This window comes from Labeo rohita, chromosome 14, assembly GCF_022985175.1.
Source record: "Labeo rohita strain BAU-BD-2019 chromosome 14, IGBB_LRoh.1.0, whole genome shotgun sequence".
NCBI lineage: Eukaryota > Metazoa > Chordata > Actinopteri > Cypriniformes > Cyprinidae > Labeo > Labeo rohita.
In genome coordinates, this window is record NC_066882.1 from 3,224,359 (window position 1) to 3,251,236 (window position 26,878).

Here is a 26,878-nt window from a genome sequence, read left to right on the forward strand (position 1 = left end):
CTATCACGTTTCAGCCACTTTCAATATCATTCGTAGAATCTGCATTAATTATAAACTCCTGGTTTCAGAATGCAAACATTAATTATATATTATTCATAACAACAAATAGCCAAAAGGCTAATGTGGGTGTGGTAAAAAAGAGGAAGAGAGTGTCTTACTATGATAGGGGTGATGCTGACACGGGTGAGCATCTGCTTGACCAGCCGATATCTGTCGTACAAGGGTTTCACAATCAAGCGCTCCTCTCGGGTCACCTGCAGGAGGACACTTTTGTCAGAGCACTGCATACATGAGGAAAGTTTTGTGCGTGTGTGAGTGTGTGAAAGAGAGAAACACATACTGGACGTCCATGAAGTCCCTCATAGTACAGAAGGTTCTTCTGCAGTACCGTTTTCTCACTGGCAAGGTGCTCCTTGGTCATTTTCTGTATAGAGCAACAAATTAAGTTGTCAAATTAGATAAACGACATGAGTTTTAATATCTGAACAAATATTAAAACACTAGGCATTGTGCATTAGTCAGCTTGCCTTAAATGGTAATAGTGAAAAACTTTGCATCATATGCTGAACGACTGATGGTCATCAAGGTTGCATTTATTTGACAAAAAATACATAAAAAAACTGTAATATTGTAAAATATTTTACAATGTAAAATAACTGTTCTCTATTTTAATATATATTGAAATATAATTTATTTCTGTGATGCAACGCTGAATTTTCAGCATCATTTCTCCAGTCTTCAGTGTCACATGATCCTTCAGAAATCATTCTAATATGTTGATTTTTTTTTCAGCTTAATATTTTTAGGAACCTGTGACACTTTTTTCAGGATTTCTTGATGAATAAAAAAAGTTTAAAAGTAAAGCATTTATTCAAAATAGTAATCTTTTTTCTAACAATACAAGTGTTTATAATCTTTTGTAACAATAGACAACCATTCAAAACCATTCTTTTTTTGAAAAAATTAACACTTTTATTCAGCAAGGATGTGCTGATAAAAAGTCATAGTAAAGACTTATATTGTTAGAAAAGATTTATATTTTGAATAAATGCTGTTCTTTTTAACTCAAAGAATCCTGAAAAAAGATTCACAGGTTGCAAAAAAGTATTCAAAAGCACAATTGATCATTATAATAATAAATCAGCATATTAAAATGATTGCTGAAGGATCATGTGACACTAAAGACTGGAGTAATGATGCTATATTAAAATAGAAAAACATTATTTTAAATTGTAATAATATATTACTGTTTTTTTCTGTATTTTTGATAAAAAAAAATGCATAAATGCATAAACTTCTGAACAACAGTGCATGCCTGATTAATGAAAAAAAGTGTTCTAAAATCATCTTAAATAATTACACGTTTGATATCCTTGAACTGGATGGAATCATAGTCTGAAGCTAAAAAAAAAAAAAAAAACCTTTCCAAAACTAGCGTTTGACTTATCCAGATGGAAAATTGGGGCAAATGTTAAATGTATTCCAGCCAGTAGATGTTACAAATCTAACTTCCTGAGAACTTCGGAAATGATGTGACCCTGGACCACAAAACCAGTCATAAGGGTCAGTTTTTTTTAAAATTGAGAAAATCTGAAAGCTGAATAAATAGGCTTTCCATTGATGTGTGTTTTTTTTAAGCATAAGACAATATTTGGCCGAGATACAACTATTTGATAATCTGGAATCTGAGGTTTCAAAAAAATCAAAATATTGAGAAAATCGCCTTTAAAGTTGTCCAAATGAAGTTCTTAGCAATGCATATTACTAATCAAAAAGTTTTGATATATTTACAGTAGGAAATTTACAAAATATCTTCATGGAACATGATCTTTACTTAACATTCTAATGATTTTTGGCATAAAAGAAAAATCATTTTGACCCATATAATGCAGTTCTGGCTATTGCTACAAATATACCCGTGCTACTTAAGACTGGTTTTTGGTCCAGGGTCACGTAAGAGTTTAAAATACATCAAAGCAGCTCATTAAAGTTTAAGAAGTTGGAACTCACTCTGACGTCCTCCGGCCAGCCTTCCTCCGCTCTTTTGGTTTGGATGCAGTGTTGAATGAGCTCCAGCGTCTCTTCTCGCGTGGGCCGGTGACCCCGTGCCTCACTCTCCACAGGGTCCTCGTGAGCCGACTGATCAAGCGTGGACCCAAAGCTCTTGGGCAGAGTGTTACTGCGTGGCCGCGTCTGTGGAGTCAGCTCGCTCTCAGCCTTGTGTTTGGCATCTGGGAGAGAGAAGACAAAAAGAAAACCGATTTAGGAGGCCAGAAGGTTCGCTAATTAGGATGGAGCTGACCACACCAACTGAAAGAAATACAAGGTCGGTGATCGACCTCACTCTGCATCACCACAAACTAAGAAAAAGTCCATCAGCCGTGCACTGACGACCTCACAAAGTACAAGCAGGCTCTGTGACCGAAAACAGCCTGTGAACCCTTGAACCTGATTACGATATTCCTCATAAACATACACTTGTTAAAGAAGCTGAGACACGTGGCTGAGAGCGTCCCGTAGGGGGAATGCGTCTGCGAGCGCGCGGTCAGAGAAACAGAGAGAGAGGAGAGCAGAAGGTGTCAAACTCAAGTCTACTTACTGCTGCTTAAGAGTACTTACAGAAGTGGGACGCCTGTCTAGAGGCATTGAGGGGGCGTGACAGTGTTAAATGGGGTGTGTTCGGGACGGAGGAAGAGGACGAGTGGCGTCTGTATGACTGAAGCACGGCCTGGTGCCTCAGGGAACCTTTGGGTAAGAGGTGCTGTCGTCCTGCCGATGCGGGCCGTCCGAGTGGATTTAGTTAAAGAGAAAGAGAGACTTTATACGACAGTGCACCTCTGATGGGGGGCATCAAATGGAAATGGATGATGGGAAGTGTGGGGGGCCAAACACAGTGAGCGGAGGGCTCTCCGGTAGAGTATGAGGGTGGTCCCATGAGAGAGAGCCCCGGAGCCTCTATAGACATGCAGTGTGTAAGGTGCACTTCTCCACTCTGTCCCACAGGGGACAGGGGACCAAGACTGCCCAATAACACATGACACTGACTATCTGAAACTCCACACCCATAACGCTACCCCAGCCCACACGGCCACTCTTACCTTTGAGCTGCTTGCGGATTTTGGTAAGATCAGTCATCCACTTCAACGCCTTTGGATCAGCTGCCTTTTCAGCGTGAGACGGCTGCAAACGACAAACAGCGATATCAATTTAATTGATCATTTCTGAAATTATTAATGCATGTGAGTCAAAAGTTTTAGAACAGTAAGCTTTTTAAAATGTTTTTTAAGTAGTCTCTTCTGCTTACCAAACCTGCGTTTATTTGATCCGAAGTACATTATTATTTTATTATTTAAAATAAACGTTGTTGATTTAAATATATTTTAAAATATTATTTATTCCTGTGATCAAACCCGAATTTTCAGCATCATTACTCTTGTGTCACATGATCCTTCGGAAATCATTCTAATATGCTAATTTGTTTGTTTATCTAAAATAAAAAGCTTTTGTAACATTATACACTATAACATTCAAAAGCTTTTTTATTATTAATAATAATAATAAATGTTTTTAAGCAGCAAATCAGAATATTAGAATGATTTCTGAAGGATCATGTGACTGGAGTAATGATGCTAAAAATTCAGCTTTGAAATCACAGGAATAAATTACATTTTAAAATATATTCAAATGGAAAACAGTTTATTTAGAATTTATTTTAAATAGTAAAAATATTTCAAAATTGTACTGTCTTTGCTGTACTTTGGATCAAATAAATGCAGGCTTGGTGAGCAGAAGACTGTTAAAAATCTTACTAATCAAAAACTTCACCGCAAAAATGCCTTTCTTATGTAGATTTTTAATCTTGTTTCCAGCCCAAATATCTAAAAAATCCTAAATCAAGAAGGATTTTCTAGAAAAGTAAAAATTATTGTTAATGTTTTCAAGTCAAAATTAAGTGATGTTTTTGCTTACAAAATGATCTGCCACCGGGGTAAGCAAAATAACCTTGTTTTCTGCTTGAAATAAGATTATTTTCCTTACCCCATTGGCAGATTTTTTAGCTTGTTCTAAGCTAAATAACTTTTTATGAAAACAAAACAATTTTTAACTTGTCTATCCTTCTTGATTTAAGAATTTTTAGATCTTTTGGCTGGAAACAAGACAAAAAATTTTTTTGCAGTAGAATGGTAGTGTAAAAATGCAATTTATTCCTTTGCTGCAAAGCTACATTTTCAGCATCATTACTCTAGTTTTTAGTGTCACATGATTCTTCAGAAATAATTTGAATATGCTGATTTGCTACTGAACAAACTTTTATTATTATTATCAATGTTGAAAACAGTTGTGTAAAATTTTTTTCAGCATTCTTTAATAAATAGAAAGTTAAAAAGAACAGCATTTATCTAAAATTAGAAAGCTTTAGTAACATTATAAACTAGTTTGGGGTCAATTATAATAAATGTTTCTTGAGCAGCAAATCAGCATATCAGAATGATTTCTGAAAGATCATGTGAAACTGCAGACTAGAGTAATGATGCTGAATATTTAGCTTTGATCACAGGAATAATTAAAATTTTCAAACTTTCAAATTTTCGGATTTAAAAACATCACCGTTCTAAAACTGTCAGTACTGTGTATCATTCTCACCTTGTAGTTTCTCTCCTTCTCAAACTGTTCCTCAAACTGCTTGATCTTCTTCTTGAGGTTCTGGAGTTTCTTGGTGAGCTGCTGGGAGACGGTGTCTCCCTTTAAACTGTCTTTGGAAGTAAGGGAAGCACGGCGAGGCCTGTGAGACGTGACACAAGCGTGAGTTTGTTTGTCAGTGTATCTGGTATTCGTAAGTGTTTGCTGTCCTTCTACTCACCTCCCACAAGACAAAGCTTTGGTGGAGGATGTAGCATCGTGGTCCTGCTGCAAGAACCGCTGACTGTGGCCAAAGTCTAGGAAGCGTCGGGCTAGTAGAGGCTGAGTATCCTCTTCTAGAGGCAGGGGCATCATGCGGCCCGCCAGCGGGGACAGCTGGGCTTCTCCTGACTCGGTCTCCTCTTGCCATGACATGAACACCGGGACAGGATCTGCCAAAGACACACAAACACATATACTTCCATAAAAACCAATATCATCACTCTCAATAATTTAATCGCTTCAACACAGAGTTAGAAGTTCAGGCCTGTGCTGCTTTGTGCTATTAACCCAAAGTCTAAATGCTTGTGAGCCGAACCAAGACTTCCTCAGAACAATTCGTGAAAATGGACAAGCACTGTGTTATTTGGCAGGTGACACTTCTGGGTAATAGTGCATAGTTGAATGCCATCCACTCAGGCAAACATTCACACACACACACATACATTCTGGAGCCAAAGTATTTAAAGTGCTTCATTGCTGCAACATCAGCAATGACAGCGGGCATTGTTTATCGTGCTTGATGCAGGGAATCATGCTCGGAGCAGAAGTCACGTTGACCCGGGAGGGCAGAGAATGTACTGGACCGGGGCCTGCTATGGAAACTTAACCGATCAAATTTGCACTGCCGAGATGTCTGACATGGCGGTTGATTAGGAGAAAGCTGATGCATTTGCTGATGGCAGATGGTAAAAAGTGGGAGTCAGCAGGACCAACCAGAGCATGTGAGGAGCCGAAGGGTTAGTCAGAGTCAAAAACCGAAGGCGGTTTCACACTAGAGATTTTAGAGTCTGTTTGACGTCAGAACTGAATTTGGTTGGTGTTAATGTTTGACTCTGAGGTACAGAGAATTCATGTGAAACCAAAACCAAAACGATAAAGACAACTGTTGATTACAACTACGTTAGCGTTTACACTAATGAAATATAACTTCCTTTTTATTATAAGTGCACTCTGCTGGTTTAAATGCTTAAGCTCTTTAAAGTCGGATGTGATCCCCAGTGAAAAATAAATATATTGAAATGCATTTGAAATACATGCATTTAATGCTAAGTATACTACAAATACATTTACATATTTATGTACTTAATACCCTGCAACTACATTTTTGGTTTACTAAACTAGTATACTTAAAGTCTGCTACATCTTTGTGGTTAATGCACTGCAATTGTGCTGAAGTCAAATTTAAGATGAAGATTCAACTGAAGTATATCTGATTGGGCTAAAGTGAAACTATTGCAAGTATACCTGAGGTACAGAAAAGTAAGATTTTTAATGCTTTTTGAAGAAGTCCCTTCTGCTCACCAAGCCTGCATTTATTTGATGCAATGTGCATCAAAACAGTAAAATTTTAAAATATTTTTACTACTTAAAATAACTGCTTTCTATTTGAATATATTTTAAAATGTAATTTATTTCTGTGATCTAATCTGAATTTTCAGCATCATTACTCCAGTCTTCAGTGTCACATGATTCTTCAGAAATCATTCTAATATGCTGATTTGCTGCTCAAGAAACATTTATTATTATTATTATTATGAATATTTAGTCAATATAACAGTCGATATTAGAATGATTTCTGAAGGATAATGTGACTGGAGGAATGTTGCTAAAAATTCAGCTTTGAAATCACAAGAATAAATTAGATTTTAAAATAAATTCACATAGAAAACAGTTATTTTAAATAGTAAAAATATTTCAAAATTATAACATTTTTGTTGTACTTTGGATCAAATAAATGGAGGCTTGGTGAGAAGAAAAAAATCTTACTGTTCAAAAACTTTTGACTGGTAGTGTACACTTCAAATACCTTGCATTTAAAGACCAATATTATCAAAATATCATATAATCCTCATCAACAGTGACATTAAAACACATTTTAGGCTTAATATTAAACAAATGTGCATTGTGCATAAGTAATACCTAAAATAAAGTTTAAAAGTTTAATATGTAAATATGTTAACAGATTTGAACTATATTTAGTATGAAATAAATGCATTTTAAATATTTTGCTTTTTTGCTAGGGTTCTTTAATGTGTTCATCATTCATCAGCTGAAAAAAATTAATTCTGAAAGTGATTCCAACAATATTGTAAACTACAATTACCAAAATTTTATAGTTATACTTTAAAATGGTCACAACATTCTTCAAAGTCCTGTATGTTTATTAAACATTTTAGGTTATTTTGCTGTCAACTACCTGTAAACCCCCCCCTTAAAGTTAGTTTTTTCTAGTATTCCTTTAAAATCAAGTTGAAAATGCAGAAAAAAGCCCACAGATTCCATTATAGGCTACTTGGAAGAAACTGGCTTTGGAAAGCAACAAGTACATCCACAAGTGCAGTTTTGGTAGAAAAAAAAAAAAAAAAGGCAAGCTAAAAACGTTTTACATTTTTAGTGTCTATTCACAGTGGAAAATCAGTGGTGGATGTTGAAAGTGTACCGTGTACCGTGGTCGAGGTCAAACTAAGCCAGCGTGAGAAGTTGGCTGAGAAGGAAAGGGCAGGGGGTGGAGTCAAACTCGGGTTCGAAACAAGTGTGAGAACAGCCTGAGAGGAGCAGCGATGGACGAGCAGGGGGGGAGGTCTGTGGAGATGCTACTTACCGCTCCCTTCTCTCTGCAGGTGCATACATGTGAAGTCAATGGGTGGGAAATTGATGGGGCATGATGCTGACCAGGCATGGGCGGAGAGAGAGAGATAGCACAGAAGACTGCAGTGAGCTATGAGCCTCACACACACAAACAAACACACACAGACACACGTAATGCTGTCGATCTATGGCTGAAGTACAAATGAGTCATAACTAGCATTCATACAGACCACATGAACCATGTTTGTGATTCACATACATCAACACACATGAGAAAACAGAACTGCGTATGTTGGCGGTTCATGAATAGTAATGGTTTGCTTCCCCTATATATAGCTCTGCGATCTATTGAAGTCTCAAGGGCACTGTTAACACAAAAACACCTTGCTTAAAGGTGAAGAAATAGTTACCTTCTTGTTCACTGTCTGAGAAAATGCTTCTGGTCAGAGACTGAGGGCTGCTGGATGAATCTGTAGACTCAGTATTAGCATTCAGGTCACAGTCTCCAGACTCCTGCAAGGCATTGAAGAGCTTTGATTAGATGCTTCAGCACAAAAAAAACAAGGAAAATCATGGTGCAATTCACATATACTCACGCAGGTGTTAACATCTGCCTGGTCCATCTGCTCATAGTCTGTGTAGTTCTCCTGTCTGTGTGAAGATGGAAAGAAATGACTATGAACTCCACTGTGAGGTGATGACAACTGTGTGATCTGTTCCCTTCACGCATGTCAACTATAGAGCTCCTTAAATGTCTCGCTTGGAAAAAAAGAACCTAGTCATATTAAGTCTATTAATAAGGGCGTAAAATAAGTGAAGAGAATTCAGACAGGATGGCAAACTATACGCTTAAAGCATATTGAAACTTTACAAGTCACACCCACACATACTATACAGGCTAACAGACTGTGACCGGAATCTAGGACGCTCGCTTATCAGATGTAAGGTGTAACAGGCTTGCAAATTTTTTACAAGAACGCAATTTGAAGTTTACAAGCTATTTATAGCTAGATATTTCTAGTAAAATTTTTCCATTAAAAGAACAGAACGATTTTGCATGTTCCTTGTAAAATGTTATTTTTGGAGGCTTTTAAAATTAGACTTTTCATTAGAAAAGTGCTTTGTTTCAGTCCAGAAATATATTCCACGTGAGTGCACAAAGAGTTTGCCAGTGCATTCAAGCATGGGGTTTCAGTATACATACTCAATGTGCGTTCTTGCGTGCCTGCGTTCAAGGAAAATGTCTGTGACATTCAAATGCCCACTAAAAATATTATCCAGGCATGAGTCATGTGTGCTTTGTATTTATTTACAAAAGACTACAAAAGATATTAGTTTATGACCCTACAATGCATACATGTAGCACTTTTTTGAATGCAACGAGACATTGTTAGTAGCTAGAAGCGCTTGCATTCATCTAGGCCTGAAGATGATTTTTCAAAGAAATCTGCATGAGGAACAGCACAATTCCAGATTGGAATTCCTAGAGTGGATTTATTAAACGAGAGGAAGTTTGCTTATTTGAGAACAGATGATGGTCTGTTTATCTGTCAATCTTAACATAATAATAATAATTTTGTTCTGAGCAGCAAATCAGAATATTAGAATGATTTCTGAAAGATCATGGAGTAATATTGCTAAAAATGAGCTCTGAAGTCACAGGAATAAATTACTTCTTAAAATATATTCAAACAGAAATCAGTTATTTTAAACTGTAAAAATATTTCAGAATTTTACTGTTTGCTGTACTTTGAATCAAGCTTGGATTGGTGAGCAGATGAGACTTCTTAAAAAAAACCATTACAAATCTTACTGTTTGAAAACGTTTGACTTGTAGTGTACACTTTAAATATCTTGCATTTAAAGACTGATTATATTTAAAAATCATACAATCCTTATCAATAGTGACATTAAAACAAATTTTAATTTTTATTCACTACAAAAGACTACAAAAGACAATGGTTTATGACTCAACAATGCATACTTTTGAATGCAACGGGACACTGAAAGTAGCTAGAAGCGTTTGCATCTAGCCCTGAAGATGATTTTTTAGAGAAATCTGCATGAAGAACGGCACAATTCCAGATTGCATGGATTCCTATTAAAATGAGTGGATTTGTTAAACAGGGGAAGATTGCTTGTGCCTGCTGAGAACAGATGATGGTCTGTTCTATCCTAACATAATAATAATAATAAAAAAAATGTTTTTGAGCAGCAAATCAGAATATTACAATGACTTCTGAAGGATCTTGTAACTGGAGTAATGACGCTAAAAATTCAGCTTTGAAATGACAGGAATAAATTACATTTAAAAAATATATTCAAATAGAAAAGTTATTTTAAATAGTAAAAATATTTCAAAATTGTACTGTTTTTTGCTGTACTTTGGGCAGAAGAAACTTCTTTAAAAAAACATTTAAAATCTTGGATTTTGCTTCCCTAAAATGTGCAAACTCTAATTGTGATTGCATCTCAACGCTTTTAATCTAACCTTTCTGTGTTAGGATTCTCAGCATCTATGAGAGTCTCTGTGTCAAGGTCCATCCCAGAACTTTCTTCGGTGACGGGGCTGCTGAGCTGAGAACCTTGAGATTCCTGTGGGGAAAAGGAGAGTAATTACCACTGACTGTACTGATAGGTTACAGGTTTAAGTTTTGGCATTAAACTGGAGATGCACAATGCCAAATCTGAGCACTCAAACATATCAAGGTCTCATGTGTGTTTACTAATGACTTCGTCTCAAGGTCGGCAGCTGATAGCATTGAGGAATGGGGTTGCTCTATGAGGGCGGGAGTGTTTGCGTTGACCAGGTGGCGCTGTCATTCCTCAGGGATGGCTATTAAAAGAAGGTGACCCAGTTCATGTGTTCCTAACCTGTGGCCAGGCCACAGGAACTTTAGGCACGTGCCTCCCAAAGAGACTGTTAATCAGGGTCGTCTGTGAGCCAGGACCACCATTTTATTACACCTCACAGTCAAGGGACTCAAATCTTTATCATCAGCTCTGGTGACGGTTCTCTTGAACCAGCGTCATACCTTTACTTAATTAGCTACTTGAGGAAAGCGTTTTATCTGAAATGTTTTATTCGCTTCAGCACTGTGTTAAATAGGGGAAGATTGCTTGTGCCTGTTGAGAACAGATGATGGTCTGTTTATCTGACAGGAAGGCCCTTGTTTCGCACTCTACTGACAAGGAGGTATTACAGACCTTGCTGATAGCACAAAGACTAAACATATTCAAGGACAGAAATGATCTAATGCAGCCATTTTTTAAACCTTTTTGACTCTAAGGGCTCCCAATGTCCACAACAATATTCAAAGTCCCCCTAGTCTTACTTTTGTGCTCAGAACTTCTGAGTGCATTCTAAAATAATTTGAATTCAAATATTTAAACTGAAGTATTCTAAAAATGCTTAGAGCTGAATGTTCTTCAGAGAACCATATTCTTTTTAAGTAATTAGTCTACATGACTCCTCACGTCATTTGTGCTTTACAGGATAAGGACTAAGGATACAGATTTTTTCTATATTTTTTTATAATTTCAATCTAATAAAATATTTCAGAGCTTACAGTAAATAACTAGTAAATACGCTATCAGTCAAAAGTTTTTAAAAAGTAAGATTTTTAATGTTTTTAAAGACGTTTCTTCTGCTCACCAAGATTGCATAATGTAAAATTTCTGTAAAATTTTGAAATACTTTTGGAATTTAAAATAACTATTTTCTATTTGAATATGTTTTACAATTTAATTTATTCATGTGATTTTAAAGCTGAATTTTAGCATCATAAATCCAGTCACATGATCCTTCAGAAATCACTCTAATATTCTTATTTGCTGCTCAAAAACATTTATTATTATTATATTGTTGAAAACAGCTGAGTAGAATTTTTTCAAGTTTCTTTGATGAATATAAAGTGCCAAAAATGATACTGACTCCAAGCTATTGAAAGGTATAGCGTATAATAATAATTCAAAAAATGTTTCTTGAGCAGCAATTAGCATATTAGAATGATTTCTGAAGGCTGGAGTAATGAAGCTGAAAATTCAGCTTTGATCACAGGAATAAATTACATTTTAAAATACATTCAAATAGAAAGCAGTTATTTAAAATATTGAAAATCACAATATTTCACAAAATTACTGCTTTTGCTGCATTTTGGATCAAATAAATGCAAGCTTGGTGAGCAGAAGAGAATTCTTACTGTTCAAAAACTTCTGACTGGCAGTGCATGTTTATTTATTAAAAATGCCATGGGCTTTTCAAGATTTTATTAATTTGCATGACTTCACATCTATAAATTATACTTTTAAAATTAGGCTACATCATATATTCAGGTTTGCCAAGGCTAAATGAATTCTGGTTCTCCAAAGCAAACAAGAAGTTGCTGAGGGGGTGATTTTTAATAGAAAAACATTTTTTTTTAGCTGCTTTTAGCTTTAGCTAGGTTGACAATTACTGGTTTAATCACTGCTCCTCTGGCTTTCTTAGTTCTGTTGTATCAAATAAATAAAATCCAGACCCTAAATGCTTACCTCGCTATTCTCTGACGGCAGGCCCTCCTCTGTAACCTCCGGGAGAGTCTCAGTCTCTGCCTCAGATTCAGACTGCACATCTTCATGGTCCTCAGGCCCTGATATCTTCTGAGTAGGGCTGTTTCTGTGGATGAAAATATATAGATTTATACACATTACGCCACACACTAATGTTCAATCTTCAGCTACAAACACATAAACGCTAGGGTTGGTGACGGAATGTGCAGAGCGTATTGTTGAACTCACCCCTGAAAGGGTTGGGAGTCCAACATCTGACTCTCATAGCTGCCGAGCTCCTTGTCAATAGACGTCTGCAAGTCCAACAAGTGCTGTTCTACTGCAGCACGGATGGTCCTCTGGATTATACTGCAAATAAACACATTCAAGGCATATGACACAACTATATAATAAAACTTCCCGTTGAGGCCAGAACACACAGTACCCATATTTATCATAGTTTGACCTCTTTAACAAGGTCAGCCAAGGACTACTTAGCGTTCTAACAAATAACCCTCCATTCTGAGCACCACAGATTCTTGCGTCTGAAAATAGACGTGTTTTGAGCTTACTAGACCTTCAGTATTATAACACCCAAGTTTCTAATGTCCTGCACTGAGGCTTTGGCTATGCTGAAGTCATGTGGAACAACGGACCTGCATGTCTTCCTAACCATCCTCCACTTGCCCATCTGGGCCAAAAGTCTCACTGAGTCACACCAACTCTGTGTACGCCAAAATTCCAGCAATAAATCATTAGAGGACGGTGTTGTTTGTGCTGTGCACCTAAGTGCTACAGCCGTCTGTTTGCCAATGCTGGATAATTTAACGGCCAGATGCACTAGTTTTGCCTGTAGCTGTTCGGTTACCGATACTTTAATGCATTTTCTGCTCCGAGGTCATTTCAGGACTGGATATTATTCTTCCTGCTGCCACAAAGCCATTCGCCAAGCTATAATTTTCTCATCAGTGGGTTTCTTTCATTATAATCACAATTTATCAGCAATGTAAAGGAAATTGGCATAACTCAACGTAAATTCTATTTTTCTGAAGTCACAAAGTCCAGACGTTTTTCTGTCGGCAAGACGCAATGCCCTAGTTATCTGCCTTTTAAGACTGTAATCACATTTGTTCAGCTACATTTGTCTTCTGTCCACCTAAAAGGTCTGTTTATTGCATACTGTGGCCCTTTGAGTCAACAAATCTGATTTAGACCAGAGGATAATTGCATATGGTCCAAATTAACGTTGGCGAAATGAACTTCAAACAATGAAAATTGAGCTATTGGTTAAAGACAGGCCTTGCATGCTGGTCATGTCAATAGCGAACAAACAAGACTCAAAGCAGACCATGTGTGACCCTGGACCACAAAACCAGTCATAAGAGTCAATTTTTTTGAAACTTAGATTTATATATCATCTGAAACATGAATAATATATTTGGCTGAGATTTGAAAAAAAAAAAAAAAAAAAATCTAAATATTGTGAAAAACACTTTTAAAGCTGTCCAAAATGAAGTTCTTAGCAATGAATATTACTAATCAAAAATTAAATTTTGATATATGTTTACAGTAGGAAATTTACAAAACATCTTTATGGAACATGATCTTTACTTAATATCCTAATGATTTTTGGCATAAAAGAAAAATTGATATTTTGACCCATACAACGTATTTTTGGCTATTGTTACAAATAAACCCATGCTACTTCAGACTGGTTTTGTGGTCCAGGGTCACATATAATGATATACTGTTGCCATTAAATAAAAAATAAAAAGAGAAGTAGACACTTACGCGGCAGATCCTGGAAGAATACTGATGGAAGAAATGTGCGAACTGGAAAAAGAGGAAACGTAAGGAAACATTAGGATGATATTAACTGCATGATTTTTCCAACCCAGCATCCTTATACAATATGTGCCATCTGGGAAAAGACGTATCATTTAGAGTACATTTCATGAGTCACGTACACTGTTGAAAAACATGGTTTTTCATTTCCTGTAAAGGTCACAGGAAACATCAGGAGTGTCAGGAAGTGGGCATCGGAGAGGAATTGGGGGCAGGGTGACTTTGCAGTCCCATAAACAAATTCAGACATGCTAGGAACGTTTGCTTACATAACACTAGCTGCCCGCTGCTTGTTAGCACCCGTGTCAGGTTCTGGGATAGGAACAAATAAGGCCTTGACTGATACAACAGGTGCTCTGCCATACGTGCTCACATCAGCACACAAACACACGCAAATGATGTATAGAGAAACAGGACAAGCGTTAGGACCCGTGTCATTTGGCGGCAGCTGTGCGGTCTATGGTACAATCTCTTGACCTCTTAAGCCCATGTCATCCCATGAAAAACCCTGGCACCTGACACTTTCTAGAAACTACAACATCAAGGTCAGAACATTAAATGATTTCCTGATTTCTAGGATGTGAGCATTTATAAAAAGAAACGACCACTGAAACAGACCCGTTCACTTTAGTGTCTTCGTTTTGTTAAATTTGTCAATTGAGATTAGGATTTTTGAGATATTTTTCTCAAAAAATTTATTTGCAGAATTTTTAATTTTCACAAATCATGTTTTTTTATTATGTTATCATGTTTTTATTGTGTTAGTTAGCTGTATTTTTTTTGTTATTTTTACTTTATATCAAAATAAACCAACTGCAGTTTGAGATTAATTGCACAATGCACAATGAAAAAACATGATTTTTGAGTTACCTGTTTTTGCAAATTAACTCAACTTCATGTTAAAAGTGCACTAAGTAATTTTTTCTTTATTCTAATTTGTGAAGAACCTTGAATATCCAAGGAATCTTTGCATTCCACACAAGGTTCTTTACAGTGGAAAAAGGTTTTTCAGACCTTAGTGCATTTAAGCTTTTATGTATTTCTGTGCAACTATATGAGGCCACAAATCAAAGCAGAATCAACAAAAAGGTGAAAAAGAGAAAAACTTTTTATACCGCAACACAGCAAAAACTCCTAGACTGAACTAATCATCTCAGTTAACTTAAGTTTGATCGATGGCATATCTATTTAAAAATAGCACTGCTATTAAAAGAGGAAGTGTCATGGAGCAAACGGCTGCTGGGGCAGCTTAAATAGAGAAGCACTTTTTGAAAAATGTACTTGGGTGTTTTTTGTTCTAGTCAGCACTGAAAAGTGCATCGCTCGATATCGCAAGAGAACAAAACGAGCCTTGTTTAAGACATATTCAGTATCTTGCCAACATCGAGCTCTAGAGGTAGTAGGAGAGATCGGTTACAGTAATGCGTCCAAACTGACCATGCATTACTCAGCATGAAGTGCTCTAATAAAGAACCTTCTGTAACGTCCTTCCATTCATGAAAACTGCAAGACCTCACCTGAACTCTGATGTCAACAATTCAGCTTGAGAAACATTAAAACTATGGATGCATGGTATAGAGACAGTTTAGAAGATGCTGATATTTATATTACGATTGATAACTGATATGATATGATGGTTTGAATGTTATTAAATAAAAATTTCCACCAGTGGACCACTAATTAAAAAAAACAGTTTTAGTTTTAAAATGAGTTAAAGTTTGTTTTCATAATTTTTCATCAATGTTTTTCTTTACACATCAACATGCATTCACAACGGGATAATATCTGTTTTTCCAACAGGTTTCCAGTGTGGCTGGAAAAAGATCTGACTGCACTTAGTCGAGCAAAAATGAAGCCGTCACTCACATTACATAAGAGCTTGTGTTAATTAAAACATTTCTGTCATTTACAGCTTTCCTGCATTCCCTTTGTTTACTGATCCCTTAGTAAAAGGATTACAAGTGAAGAAAAGGAAAGAAATGTTTTGAAGCTCTATCTTTAGGGAAAAAAAAATCTGAGAAATAAGTGTTTGAGCTAATTAATCGGATATTGTTGATTAAATCAGGTGAGTACATCACAACAGTGCTCTTTTGTCATATTCAGGATGTCTGCAGATTACGAAGATCAAGACTTTTCAAGGCCAAGCTAAGAAAATTGAAGGACCAAATTGAAAGGATCTCAATGTTCTCTAAATGTAAATGTCCTGGCAATTTACTTACATTATTACTTTTCAATTGACTCATTTATGGAAATAACTGTATTATAAAAAGCATATAAATAACTGTATAAATGTACATTCTGATTACAATGCAAAACAAGTTCTTCTTTAGTATTTTTGTCTTGTTTCCCAGTGTGACTAAAGATTTATAAGTCAAGATACATTAAGAAGCAAAATGACATAAGAAGAAACAATTCAAATGAAGATTTTAACAAAAACAAATCTTCCAATGGACTCAAAAACAAGTTTACATACCTCACTGACTTTGTTGTAAGCATAAACTTAATTTAATTTTTTTTAATTGCATTGCATGCAATAATTAATGCTATCACCTTATCAATATAAGACTTTCTGCTCTGATTTAAGATTATTTTTGAAACCCTGATATTGCTAGAACATAACCCACAATACACTGTTTTAATGAAAATGCATGCTAATGCTTGCTGTAAACAGACCCAATATGTAATAACTCTGTGTGCCTTTAAACAGATTTTTCAGATCAGCTGAGGCTTTAAGAGGATTACAGACAGACGGCTTCCTCTGACTCTGCACTTTATCTTATCAGCATGAGTGGCCAAAACACACACACGGCACTCTTTGTGAATTAAACGCTGTATCATGCAGTGATTCATCAGTTTCACAATTCTGAATCTCCATCTCTCATTTGTACCACATAATCATATTTCAACACGTCGGCAGCGTTGCGTGAGTTAGCAGGGCTTTCCGTCATGCGATCTGAGAGGCAGAGAGCCGTCTCATCAGAACGTCACAAGCAGCCTTGGCTGAAAACCAATAAACAAAACAGTCAGACGGGAACAAATCAATCCACCCTTAGAGTTTCACCCACAACGACAACCTCTCTCGCAACATCCGCAGCTTATTTTCCGACGAATCTCTAGAGATTTCCCCCTCTGAAACATTACCTGTGGAGAAGGATTTGACAAGCCATGTTGTTTGGTTTGGTTCTCCTTGATGAGCCGTTTTGGTTGTTTACGTTGGGCGTAAGGTTATCCCGACTGGGCACTTTGCGGTGCTAAAGTCTGGATGAGCAGGTCAAAGAGCAAACACAGGCTGCCGGTGCTCATTCTGCGGAGTCCTGTATGTGCTGTCTGCCTGTGTGTGGGACGCAGCACTCTGCTAAAAAAAGTGCTGCAGTGGAAACCCTGGACTCTCGCTTAAATACACGGCCGTCTGACGCAGCCTCGTCGCTACCGCTCTGGGCCAATCATCTCTCCATACACACACACACACACACAGACAGAGCACTCCCTCCCCCAACTCAAACACCTGTTAGACTTTTATATAACCCTGTTACTGTCCAAACAACAGACAGTCTTCACCCCTTACTGCACTGCCGTTTACAGTTAAGGGAATCATTGACTGACGAAATTGCACATAAATACGTGCATACCGTCACGCATGCCATCTTTAACGGATAACAGTCAAAACAGCCAAAAATTGCAATTCTGTCATCATTTACTCGCCCATGTCATTTAAAACTCATTGATTCTGCTGTCCTGCTTGCTAACAACTTAAATTTTGCTCGGATTTTTTTTTGCACAAAACAATCATACTGCCCCAGATCCCAAGACCCAACTCGAAGACTCGAAATGTAACAAAAGTCATTTGGATCAGTTTTTATGACTGTTTATGGCTTTTATGTCTTCGAGAAGAGCATGTAAAATAAAGTCCCACTGAACAGTCATGAGCCATAACTTTGAAAAAGACCGTTCACTGTTTATATGAAAAAAGTCAGAGCTTTCAGATTCTGTAAAAATAAATTCTTCTTTAAATTGGTGTCATAAATCTCTGTAGCCATATCTATGGCTGCAGTTGCCTTAATTATATCATTAAGTCATAAAATCACTGAAAGGGTGTTGATTATTAAATAAACTTGATAAATTTGATATATAAATAACATATAATTGACAGAATTTTTGGGTGAACTATCCCTTTAAGCAGTACTAACACGCAGAGACTGGTCTCAGCTGGTTGGACTACACGTCACACTTCCTGGAGTTCTAAGGATGAGCAAGTGTATCGATTAACAAGAAACAAAATAAGGAGGTTCCACTTCAGCAACCAAAGCAATGACCCAGTTGTCATTTCCAGTCATTTTGATAAGATAATATGAGTACGAGAAACCTCATTAACCAAGACAGATACGGAGGATGGCAGACTCATGCAGACATTGTCCTCATAGCAAGTACTCTTGATAGCTTGGTCACAGCGAGTATCAAATTTCCCAGCGTGTTATGCCTGCTGCTCGACATGCTCAGGTGGTAGAATGTCGAAAGAAGGGTGAAACCCAATCGATGTCGCTGGATGCCTGTGGTGGCGCTTAAAAAGGGGAGTGGAAATGAGTTATTACACTTTCCGCGTATGGCTGCTCTTATAGGCCAAGTTCACGTTTAGTCAACACTGCACTTGTTTTGATGGTTCAGGACAAGAGTGCATGGGAAAATTAGGAGACTTAATCCAGAGGGGAGACTCTCACATGCGTTGACACAGATATGTCCAGGAGGTCCCAGCATCTCCAATGGCACAATATAACACAGTCCTCAAATGTACGTGCCATAGTGATTAAAGATTTAAATCAGAAGGTTGTAGGTTTGAATTCCACAAAGGCCAATCGATGAGCAATCTCCACTGCACTCCAGTGAAATAGCTGCCAGAATCTAGTGTTACTTTTGCTCAACTGTAGCAGCACAAGGACCAAGGTCACAGGTTTGATTTCCAGGGAATGTACATACTACACGTACAACTTGTATGCACAAGTCACTTTGACCAACAGCGTCTGTTAAATAAAAACTAGATTTTTTCCCTATATGCATGCCAAACTGAAGGTTTTGAGTACGAAGACAAATATATTGTTATACTCCTAGTGTTCCAGCTTGGAATAAACATGGACTAAAGCCATAAAACGCTAATTTTTCATTTGAAAATGTCAACTCTCTTCAAAAATGTTATCAAGTTACCAATATCAGCATGAACAACCCTTATTTCAAACTACAGTCTCATATTAACCAAGTTACAAAAAAATTTTTCTATTATCTAAGAAACATTGCCAAGATTCGTCCTTTTTTAACTTTTAATGATGCTGAGAAACTAATTCATGCATTTACCTTCTCTCGACTAGATTACCGCAATGCTGTGCATACTGGTTTACCTAAGGGTTTTATAGTTAAGCTGCAATTGATACAAAATGCAGCAGCTGGAGCATTAATGAAATTGAAGAAACGAGAACATATTACACCGGTTTTAATGGAATTACATTGAATAGCAGTGCACCAAAGGATTGATTTTAAGATTCTTATTTTAGTTTATAAAGCACTGCATAACTTGGCACCTTCTTATATCTCTGATCGTCTGTTAAGATATAATCCTAAACTAATGTTACGATCTTTTAGTGCTGGACTTTTAGCATATTACATAGTAAATCTTAAGCGATGTGGTGGTACCTCTTTTAGTCACTATGCTCCAAAAATTTGGAATTGTCTTCCAAATGAAGTGAGAGAGTCCACTAGTATTCATATTTTTCAAAAACCTGTTAAAACCTTTTTAAAGTTGCCTATGAGCATAACAGTGTGTGAAGTGTATGTATTCTTATTTATTTAATTGATTTTTTTTCCTCTACTTTTTTTGTTTGTTTTTTTTTTTTATATATATATATATATATATATATATATTTTATTATGTTTTGCTTATATTTGTTGAATCATTTGCACCATGCTGATGTTGTTGCTGTTTTTTTTGTTTTATTATTATTTATTATGCTTGTGAAGCACTTTGAGTTGCATTTTATGTTATTGTTATTATTATTATTATTATTATTATTATTATTATTATATTATAGACTAAAGTACAGCCTTCTGTTGATTCCCAGGGAATGAACATACTACACATACAACTTGAATGCACAGCAAGTCACTTTGCACAACAGTGTCTGTTACATAAATACTGGCTTTTTTCCAACATGCATGCTGAAACAAAGGCTTTTGGTATGAAGACATGTACTTTTGCAATCCTATAGTGGTCCAATTTTTCACCTGAAAATGTCAACTCTCTTCAAAAATACTATTAAAGTTATCAATAACAGCATGATGAACCCTTGTTTCAAACTATCTCTATCTATTATGTGCCATAGTGATTACAGATCTAAGCTTGAAACCAAAAAGTTGTGGGTTTGAATCGCACAAAGGCCAATAAATGAGCAATCTCCATTGCATTCCAGGGAGATTGATAGAATTTAGTGTTACTTTTGCTCAACTGGTAGATTACAGGACTGGCAAGACAAGAACTAAGGTCACAGGCTTGATTCCCAGGGAATGAACACGTACAACTTGAATGCACAGGAAGTCATTTTGGACAACAGGATCTGTTAAATGAACACTAGCTTTTTTCCATATGCATGCCAAATTGGAGTTTTTTTTAGTACAAAGACAAGTATCGTTACACTGCTAGTGTTCCAGCCCTGTTAAACATGGACTAAAGCCACAAAACTTACATTTTTCACCTGAAAATGTCAACTCTCTTCAAAAACATTTTCAAGTCATTAATATCAGTGTGAACAACCCTTGTTTCAAACTACAGACTAAAGCATAGCCATCTGTAAGGAAAGTTCAGTGAGGGTGAAAGCATCTATTTATTTGTTATTATCTATTATGTGCCATAGTGATTCAAGATCTAAGCTTAAACTCGAATATTGTGTAATATAAAAAGCCTTTACTCACATGGCTTTACAGTTTTAAAAACACATGTGCGCACCAATGTGTTTCGGCTAACTCGCCTTCATCAGGGTGTCAATTTACAAACACACTCAGAGTTCACTTAAACAACCAGTTCGTCGCATGACACAGTCACCTGAACAGGTATAAAAAACAACAACAAAAGGGTTACTAATCATATTTATAATCGCACCCAATAGAATCAAAACAATTCAAACCATTGTAACAATTAAGTAAAGTAAAAAATACAAAGTAAAATAATGATTATAATAATAATCTTCTGAAACATAACATAAATCCAAAAAAAAAAAAAATAAAAATAAAAATAAAAACAAAAACACATGTATCATTATACTCCAAGTGTTCCAGCCTTAAAGACAGGCTAAAGCCACAAAACTCCAATTTTTAACTGAAAATGTTAACTACCTTCAAAAACATTATCAATATCAATGTGAACAACCCTTATTTCAAACTACAGACTAAAGTACAGCCTTCTGTTGTTTCCCAGGGAATTAACATACGACATATACAACTTGAGTGCACAGGAAGTCACTTTGCATAACAGTGTCTGTTACATAAAAATTGGCTTTTTTTCCAATATGCATGCCAACATGTGACTTTGGACAACAGTGTCTATTAAATAAATACTAGCTTTTTTCCAGCATGTTCATGCTGAACCAAATATTTTTTGGATGAAGACATGTAACATTGCACTCCTAGTGTTCCAACTTTAATAAACATGGACTAAAGCCACAAAATTCCAATTTTCACTCTGGAAATGTCAACTCTCTTCAAAAATGTTATCAAGTTATCAATATCAACATAAACAACTCTTTTTATAAACTACAGACTAATGTATAGTCATTAGTAAGGAATGTTCAGTGAGGGTGAAAGCATCTGTGAAGGCCTCTCTATCTATTATGTGCCAACCAAAAGGTTGTGTATTTGAATCACACAAAGGCCAATGAACGAACTCAATTATGCTTCAGAAGGATATTTGCTGAAATTTATTGCTCCTTCAGTTCAACCATTAGATTACGGTACTAGCAACACAAGCACCAAGGTCACAGGTTTGATTCCCAGTGAATTAACATACTACACGTACAACTTGAAAGACACTTTGTAAGTCATTAAGTTACCAATATCAGCATGAACAACCCTTATTTTAAACTACAGTCATCATGTATAAGGAACGCTCAATGAGAGTGAAAGTATCTATAATATAAAGCTGAGTAGGGAGTCTTTAGGCTGTTCAAGTGTGAAAGCACTAACCGACCTTTCCACCTACAGATCAATGCTGTCAAAAACTGTTCACACGTTCCAAAGCTTGAACAACACGTCTCAAGAACACCCATCTACTGACGCTTATTTTAGGGCAGTGTGAAAAGTATTTTCCATAGCTGGTGAAGGATACATTGCAGCGCTTATATTTAGCTTTATGTGCGACACTCTTTCAGATTCCACTAGGGCACAATGGGGGCAAGTATAACCACTGCAGGACCCCGACGTAAACAAGTCCTGCTGCACTTTCTCAAGATGCCACCAAACAGACGCTTTGACCTTTTTTCCTCATTTTATCATCTATAAACCCACATGGGTGCTGGTTAACCTGTTTTAACTCCAAGTATATGAGACCATATCTTGAAACATCCCAAATTATACAGCAATGAAGCAATTTAAAGCATGACACCTATTTAAATGGAAACTAAAAATACAACTCAGAAAGTATTTATAGCACATTGTTCATTCTCTAAATTGCCTTCTATGAAGTTATTCATTGATTATTTGCTATAGAGACAGCAAAAATGCCTCATAACATATCATAAAAGCTATAAAATGCTATCTTTATCACATCACAGCATCAAAAAATATTGATGCTCCTGTATGCCTCTGTCGTGACACGGTCCACATCCTTAAGGGGGTTTATGATGTGAAAGCCTTCTTGGGCTTAGAAGGGTCATGACATGCTTTTAAGTTTTTCTGGCATCCAAACAGACCATTTTCAATGAAAAGTGTGGTGTTGCTGCTGCCTTTCCTTTAAAACTTCAACGTAAACAGACATTATTATGTTTGGCTAACATCTGTGCATATGAAATGAATTATGAAAATAATTAAATAATTAAATCAAATAATTAAATAATTATGAGGGTTCATACAGATACAGACACTCAAGGACTTTTCAAGCACTACTTTTTTGATTTTCAAGGACTTCAATCAAAGATCTCTAAAAAAAGAGAAATAGATAAAAATATACCAATAAAAAATGTATTAATTTTGTATTTGTATTTGTGTATACTTTTTTTGTTTGTTTTTATAACTGCGCTGCCTTAATGTTGATATTTTCTACTGTTTACAAAAAAAAAAAAAAAAATCAGAAAAAAAAGATTCACAAAACCGCGCTCTGAAGTTCCGACCTAAAGCAAAAGTTTGTGATCCATGCTCTGAAGAACCATATAATTTCAGATCAGGACTTGAAGCGCGGAGCACGAATCATTTGATTCAAATCAGGAGTGCGGTGTGGGTTCACGAATCATCTGATTTAGATCGGGACTTCAAATCGTGAATCATTTGATATGAATCATTCAATTTGCGAAATGATTCACAAACCCATTCCGATCTAAGTCAAATGATTTGCGATACATGCTCCGAAGTCCAGATCTAAATCAAATAATTTGCAATAAGAAATTTTAAGTCCCGATCTGAATCAAATAATTCAATCCAATCCTTTAGGAGCGCTTAGAAAGAATTAATCATTTTGCGATGCAATGGTTTAACTGATTCAGAGTTTCGAAAAGCTCTGTTTCACCCATTACTACATTCTTTTAAAATTGTTACAAGCGATGTTGAAATTCAAAAATGAATAGCTCTTTTAATTTGATGTGGTTTTGCTAGTGAATCACTTTAAATGATGATCGAGTCATGAGTCTGAACCAATCGGAGCGGTTCCAACGTAAATGACTCAATTGATCTGGTTTGTCCTCTTTTCACGTCAACACTGTCAATACTACTACTGGCTTGGCTTGACTGTTTTCTGACATTAACTGAATTAAGTGAAAAAGGTATGATTTTTTTTAATTGTGTGACTTTTGCATGAAAATATATGTGCTAACTGACCAAATTAGTCAGAGTCAACTTAACATTTAACCTTAAAATTTCAAGTTCAGTTAAGTCAGGTTCAGTGAACTTGAAATGTTAAGTTTTACTAAGTGACAACTTAGATATTTTAGTTGATTCAACTTACAATTTTAAGGCAGCCATGTAAGAAACACAGCTGACTAAACCAATTTTTTAGTTTAGTCAACTCGAATATCTAAGTTGTCATTTAGTACAACTTAAAATTTTAAGTTAAATCACCTCAAATAAGTTTAGTCAACTTGAAATGTTAAGGCAGCAGGATAACAAATTATTTTAAGTTGACTCAAACAATTTTTTTTTTTTTTTTTTTTTTACAGTGTACCTCTTCAGGACTATTGCTATTTTCAAGGGTTTTCCAGGCTTTACATTTTTTGTACTTCGTTTGATAATTAAAACATTTGCAGTTTTATAGTATATTTGCTGAAACTAGTAAAAAGAAATGCTGTAAAAATGTCCAAACGCTTTTGTGCTGAATAGAGCTGTGGGCGAATCTTTTAAAAGCCTGGCAATGATGAACAGCTTATTAGACCCAGAGCGTTGGATGTGCTCGTATTAATTAGCAGCGTCGCTCCACCCATTTCCCTGCTGATCATGGTGTTCGCTCCTGTCTGACTTGGACTTACTGCTGCAGCTGCCATCCAAAGCTGTTCATGCAGAGGCTAAACACTTGAAAGTGGGTAGGATTAACAAAGCGTACCTAACAACCCTAAACGAGTAGGCAGACAGGACGTCTGGAGCTTCGCCTTGCTCAAAAGATGGTTCTGATAGGGATTTCTGTTTATGCAACACAAATGCACACTATATTTCTGTTCCAAAAGATGGCATTTTACAGTATCACATGTGTATTTTGGTGTGGTCTGTATTTTGTAACACTCATTAAATTGTCAACGTTGTTAGAAAAGCAACACGTCAAAATCAAAGTTTCTCATACGCTATTTCCATTATGCAATAAGCCAATGACTATAAATGTTATAAATAATTCACTTCTGAGAATCCTAAGAAAGGAGCGGTTAATGGAACAAAACCAATGACAGCAGCAGAGCCAAACAATTTTTTTTATAAAGAATGCAAGAATATAAATCTGTCTTGCTTCAGCAAGGATTTCTCAATGTTGTTTTGACACATGCCAACTCTCATGGCCGTCTGTTTATTAGGATTAAAGGTTGAAGCATTTAATCACCTTTAACATGGAGCGACTGTCCAAACACTGTTACTTTATTATCACTGATCTGAGTCACTAACTTTTTACAGTCTCTCCATTTAGTCTCGATCCAAAACATCCATCCAATTTAGCTCGTGTCAGACAGAAACATGCTACCAATCCATTTTGTGTTACCTTACCAGACACCGCCGCTCAACGTCTCATGGGAAGAGTTACAGGTTAATGACAGCCATTAATCATACTCTCCACACCCTTACGTACCATGTTTAAAATCTAGAGCATGTCTATAAAAACAGCTATGCATAAAAAAAGATGCCAGACTCATTGACTTGATATGGCTCTGAAGTGCTAGCTTTATAACATGGCATCAAGGCAAGGTCGTCTGACATTTACGAAGCTGGAGTTTGAAGTCATCCTCTGAAAGTGTGTCCCGATCCGCTTCAGAGGAACAAAGGCCAAGAGATCACGCCTCAGACGGCTGATAGGTCAGTTATGGGTCTCAACGCAGCGGGGAGATGAGGATCAGAGACACCAGTGTTTAGGAAGCTAAAATCTAAACTACAGTCAAGCTGCTCTTGAGGGAAAATAATTAGCTACACGGCAACACGCAAACAAAAAATTAGCTAAATACACTGAAGCTACTACGCATTTTTAACTACTAACTATTCAGTCATGCAATTTATAATTTTACCAGAGGCATTTTTTTCTGGCACTGCTCATTTGACTACTTTATCGTTAGGTCAACTCCCATTTAGGGTACAGCATTAAATTGGACAGATAAATCCACAGCAAATAACCAGAAAAACTGGAATACTGCCTAATTTATACCATTCTAAATTATATAAATATTTTGTTTACATGAACAGTTTGTTCCACTAAAATTGGACTTTCCAGCACCACAAAAGCTAAAAATATGCTTATACACTACCAGCAAGTTTTTTAATGTTTTCTAAAGTCTCTTCTGCTCACCAAGCCTGCATTTATTTGATCCAAAGAAAAAGCAAAACAGTAAAATTTTGAAATATTTTTACTATTTAAAATAACTGCTTTCTATTTGAATATATTTTAAAATTTATTTTATTTCTTTAATTTCAAAGCTGATTTTTTTAGCATCATTATTCCAGTTACATGATTCTTCAGAAATCATTCTAATATTCTGATTTGCTGCTCATAAAAACACTTATTATTATTATTATTATTATTATTATTATTTCAGGTTTCTTTGATGAATAAAAAGTTCATAAAAACAAATCTTTTTTACCATATAATAAATGTCTTTATCATCACTTTTGATCAATTTAAATCTTTCTTGCTAAATAAAAGTATTGATTACTATAATTTCTTTCCCCAAAAAAATTATACTATTTCAGTTATTTCAGATACACGCTGATCTTTGCATCTTTCTATTCATTTAAAATAAAAATACTTAACCGTTTTAAATATTGATAATAATAATAAATGTTTCTTGAACAGCAAAACAGCATATTAGAATGATTTCTGAAGGATCATGTGATAGTGAAGACTGGAGTAATGATGCTGAAAATTCAGGTTTGATCACACAAATAAATTACATTTTAAAATATATTCAAATAGAAAGCAGTTATTTTAAATTGTAAAAATATTTCATAATATTACAGCTTTTGCTGTATTTTGGATCAAATAAATGCAGGCTTGGTGAGCAAAAGAGCCTTGCTTAAACATTTTCAGTAAGATGTTTTTGAAAGTAATATTGTGAAATATTATTACAGTTATAACCTTTCTAATTGAATT

General features: G+C 35.9%; 1 protein-coding gene across 4 annotated transcripts in view; it reads right to left on the minus strand.

Annotated features, from left to right (window-relative positions):
• fam13b (family with sequence similarity 13 member B) overlaps positions 1-26,878 on the minus strand; it is a 57,185-nt gene that overhangs the window by 5,448 nt on the left and 24,859 nt on the right. For 2 of the 4 annotated variants that reach the window (XM_051127180.1, XM_051127179.1), the window contains exons 8-21: positions 13,813-13,854; positions 12,271-12,390; positions 12,025-12,148; positions 9,983-10,086; positions 8,088-8,142; positions 7,902-8,004; positions 7,505-7,570; positions 4,862-5,072; positions 4,645-4,783; positions 3,099-3,180; positions 2,620-2,769; positions 2,011-2,231; positions 341-424; positions 159-254 (exon numbers count right to left, since the gene is read on the minus strand). In XM_051127180.1, coding sequence (XP_050983137.1) covers positions 159-254; positions 341-424; positions 2,011-2,231; positions 2,620-2,769; positions 3,099-3,180; positions 4,645-4,783; positions 4,862-5,072; positions 7,505-7,570; positions 7,902-8,004; positions 8,088-8,142; positions 9,983-10,086; positions 12,025-12,148; positions 12,271-12,390; positions 13,813-13,854 — 1,597 coding nt within the window. The remainder of the gene's footprint in view (positions 1-158; positions 255-340; positions 425-2,010; positions 2,232-2,619; positions 2,770-3,098; positions 3,181-4,644; positions 4,784-4,861; positions 5,073-7,504; positions 7,571-7,901; positions 8,005-8,087; positions 8,143-9,982; positions 10,087-12,024; positions 12,149-12,270; positions 12,391-13,812; positions 13,855-26,878) is intronic. The other 2 variants (XM_051127181.1, XM_051127182.1) reach the window with 2 other exon arrangements.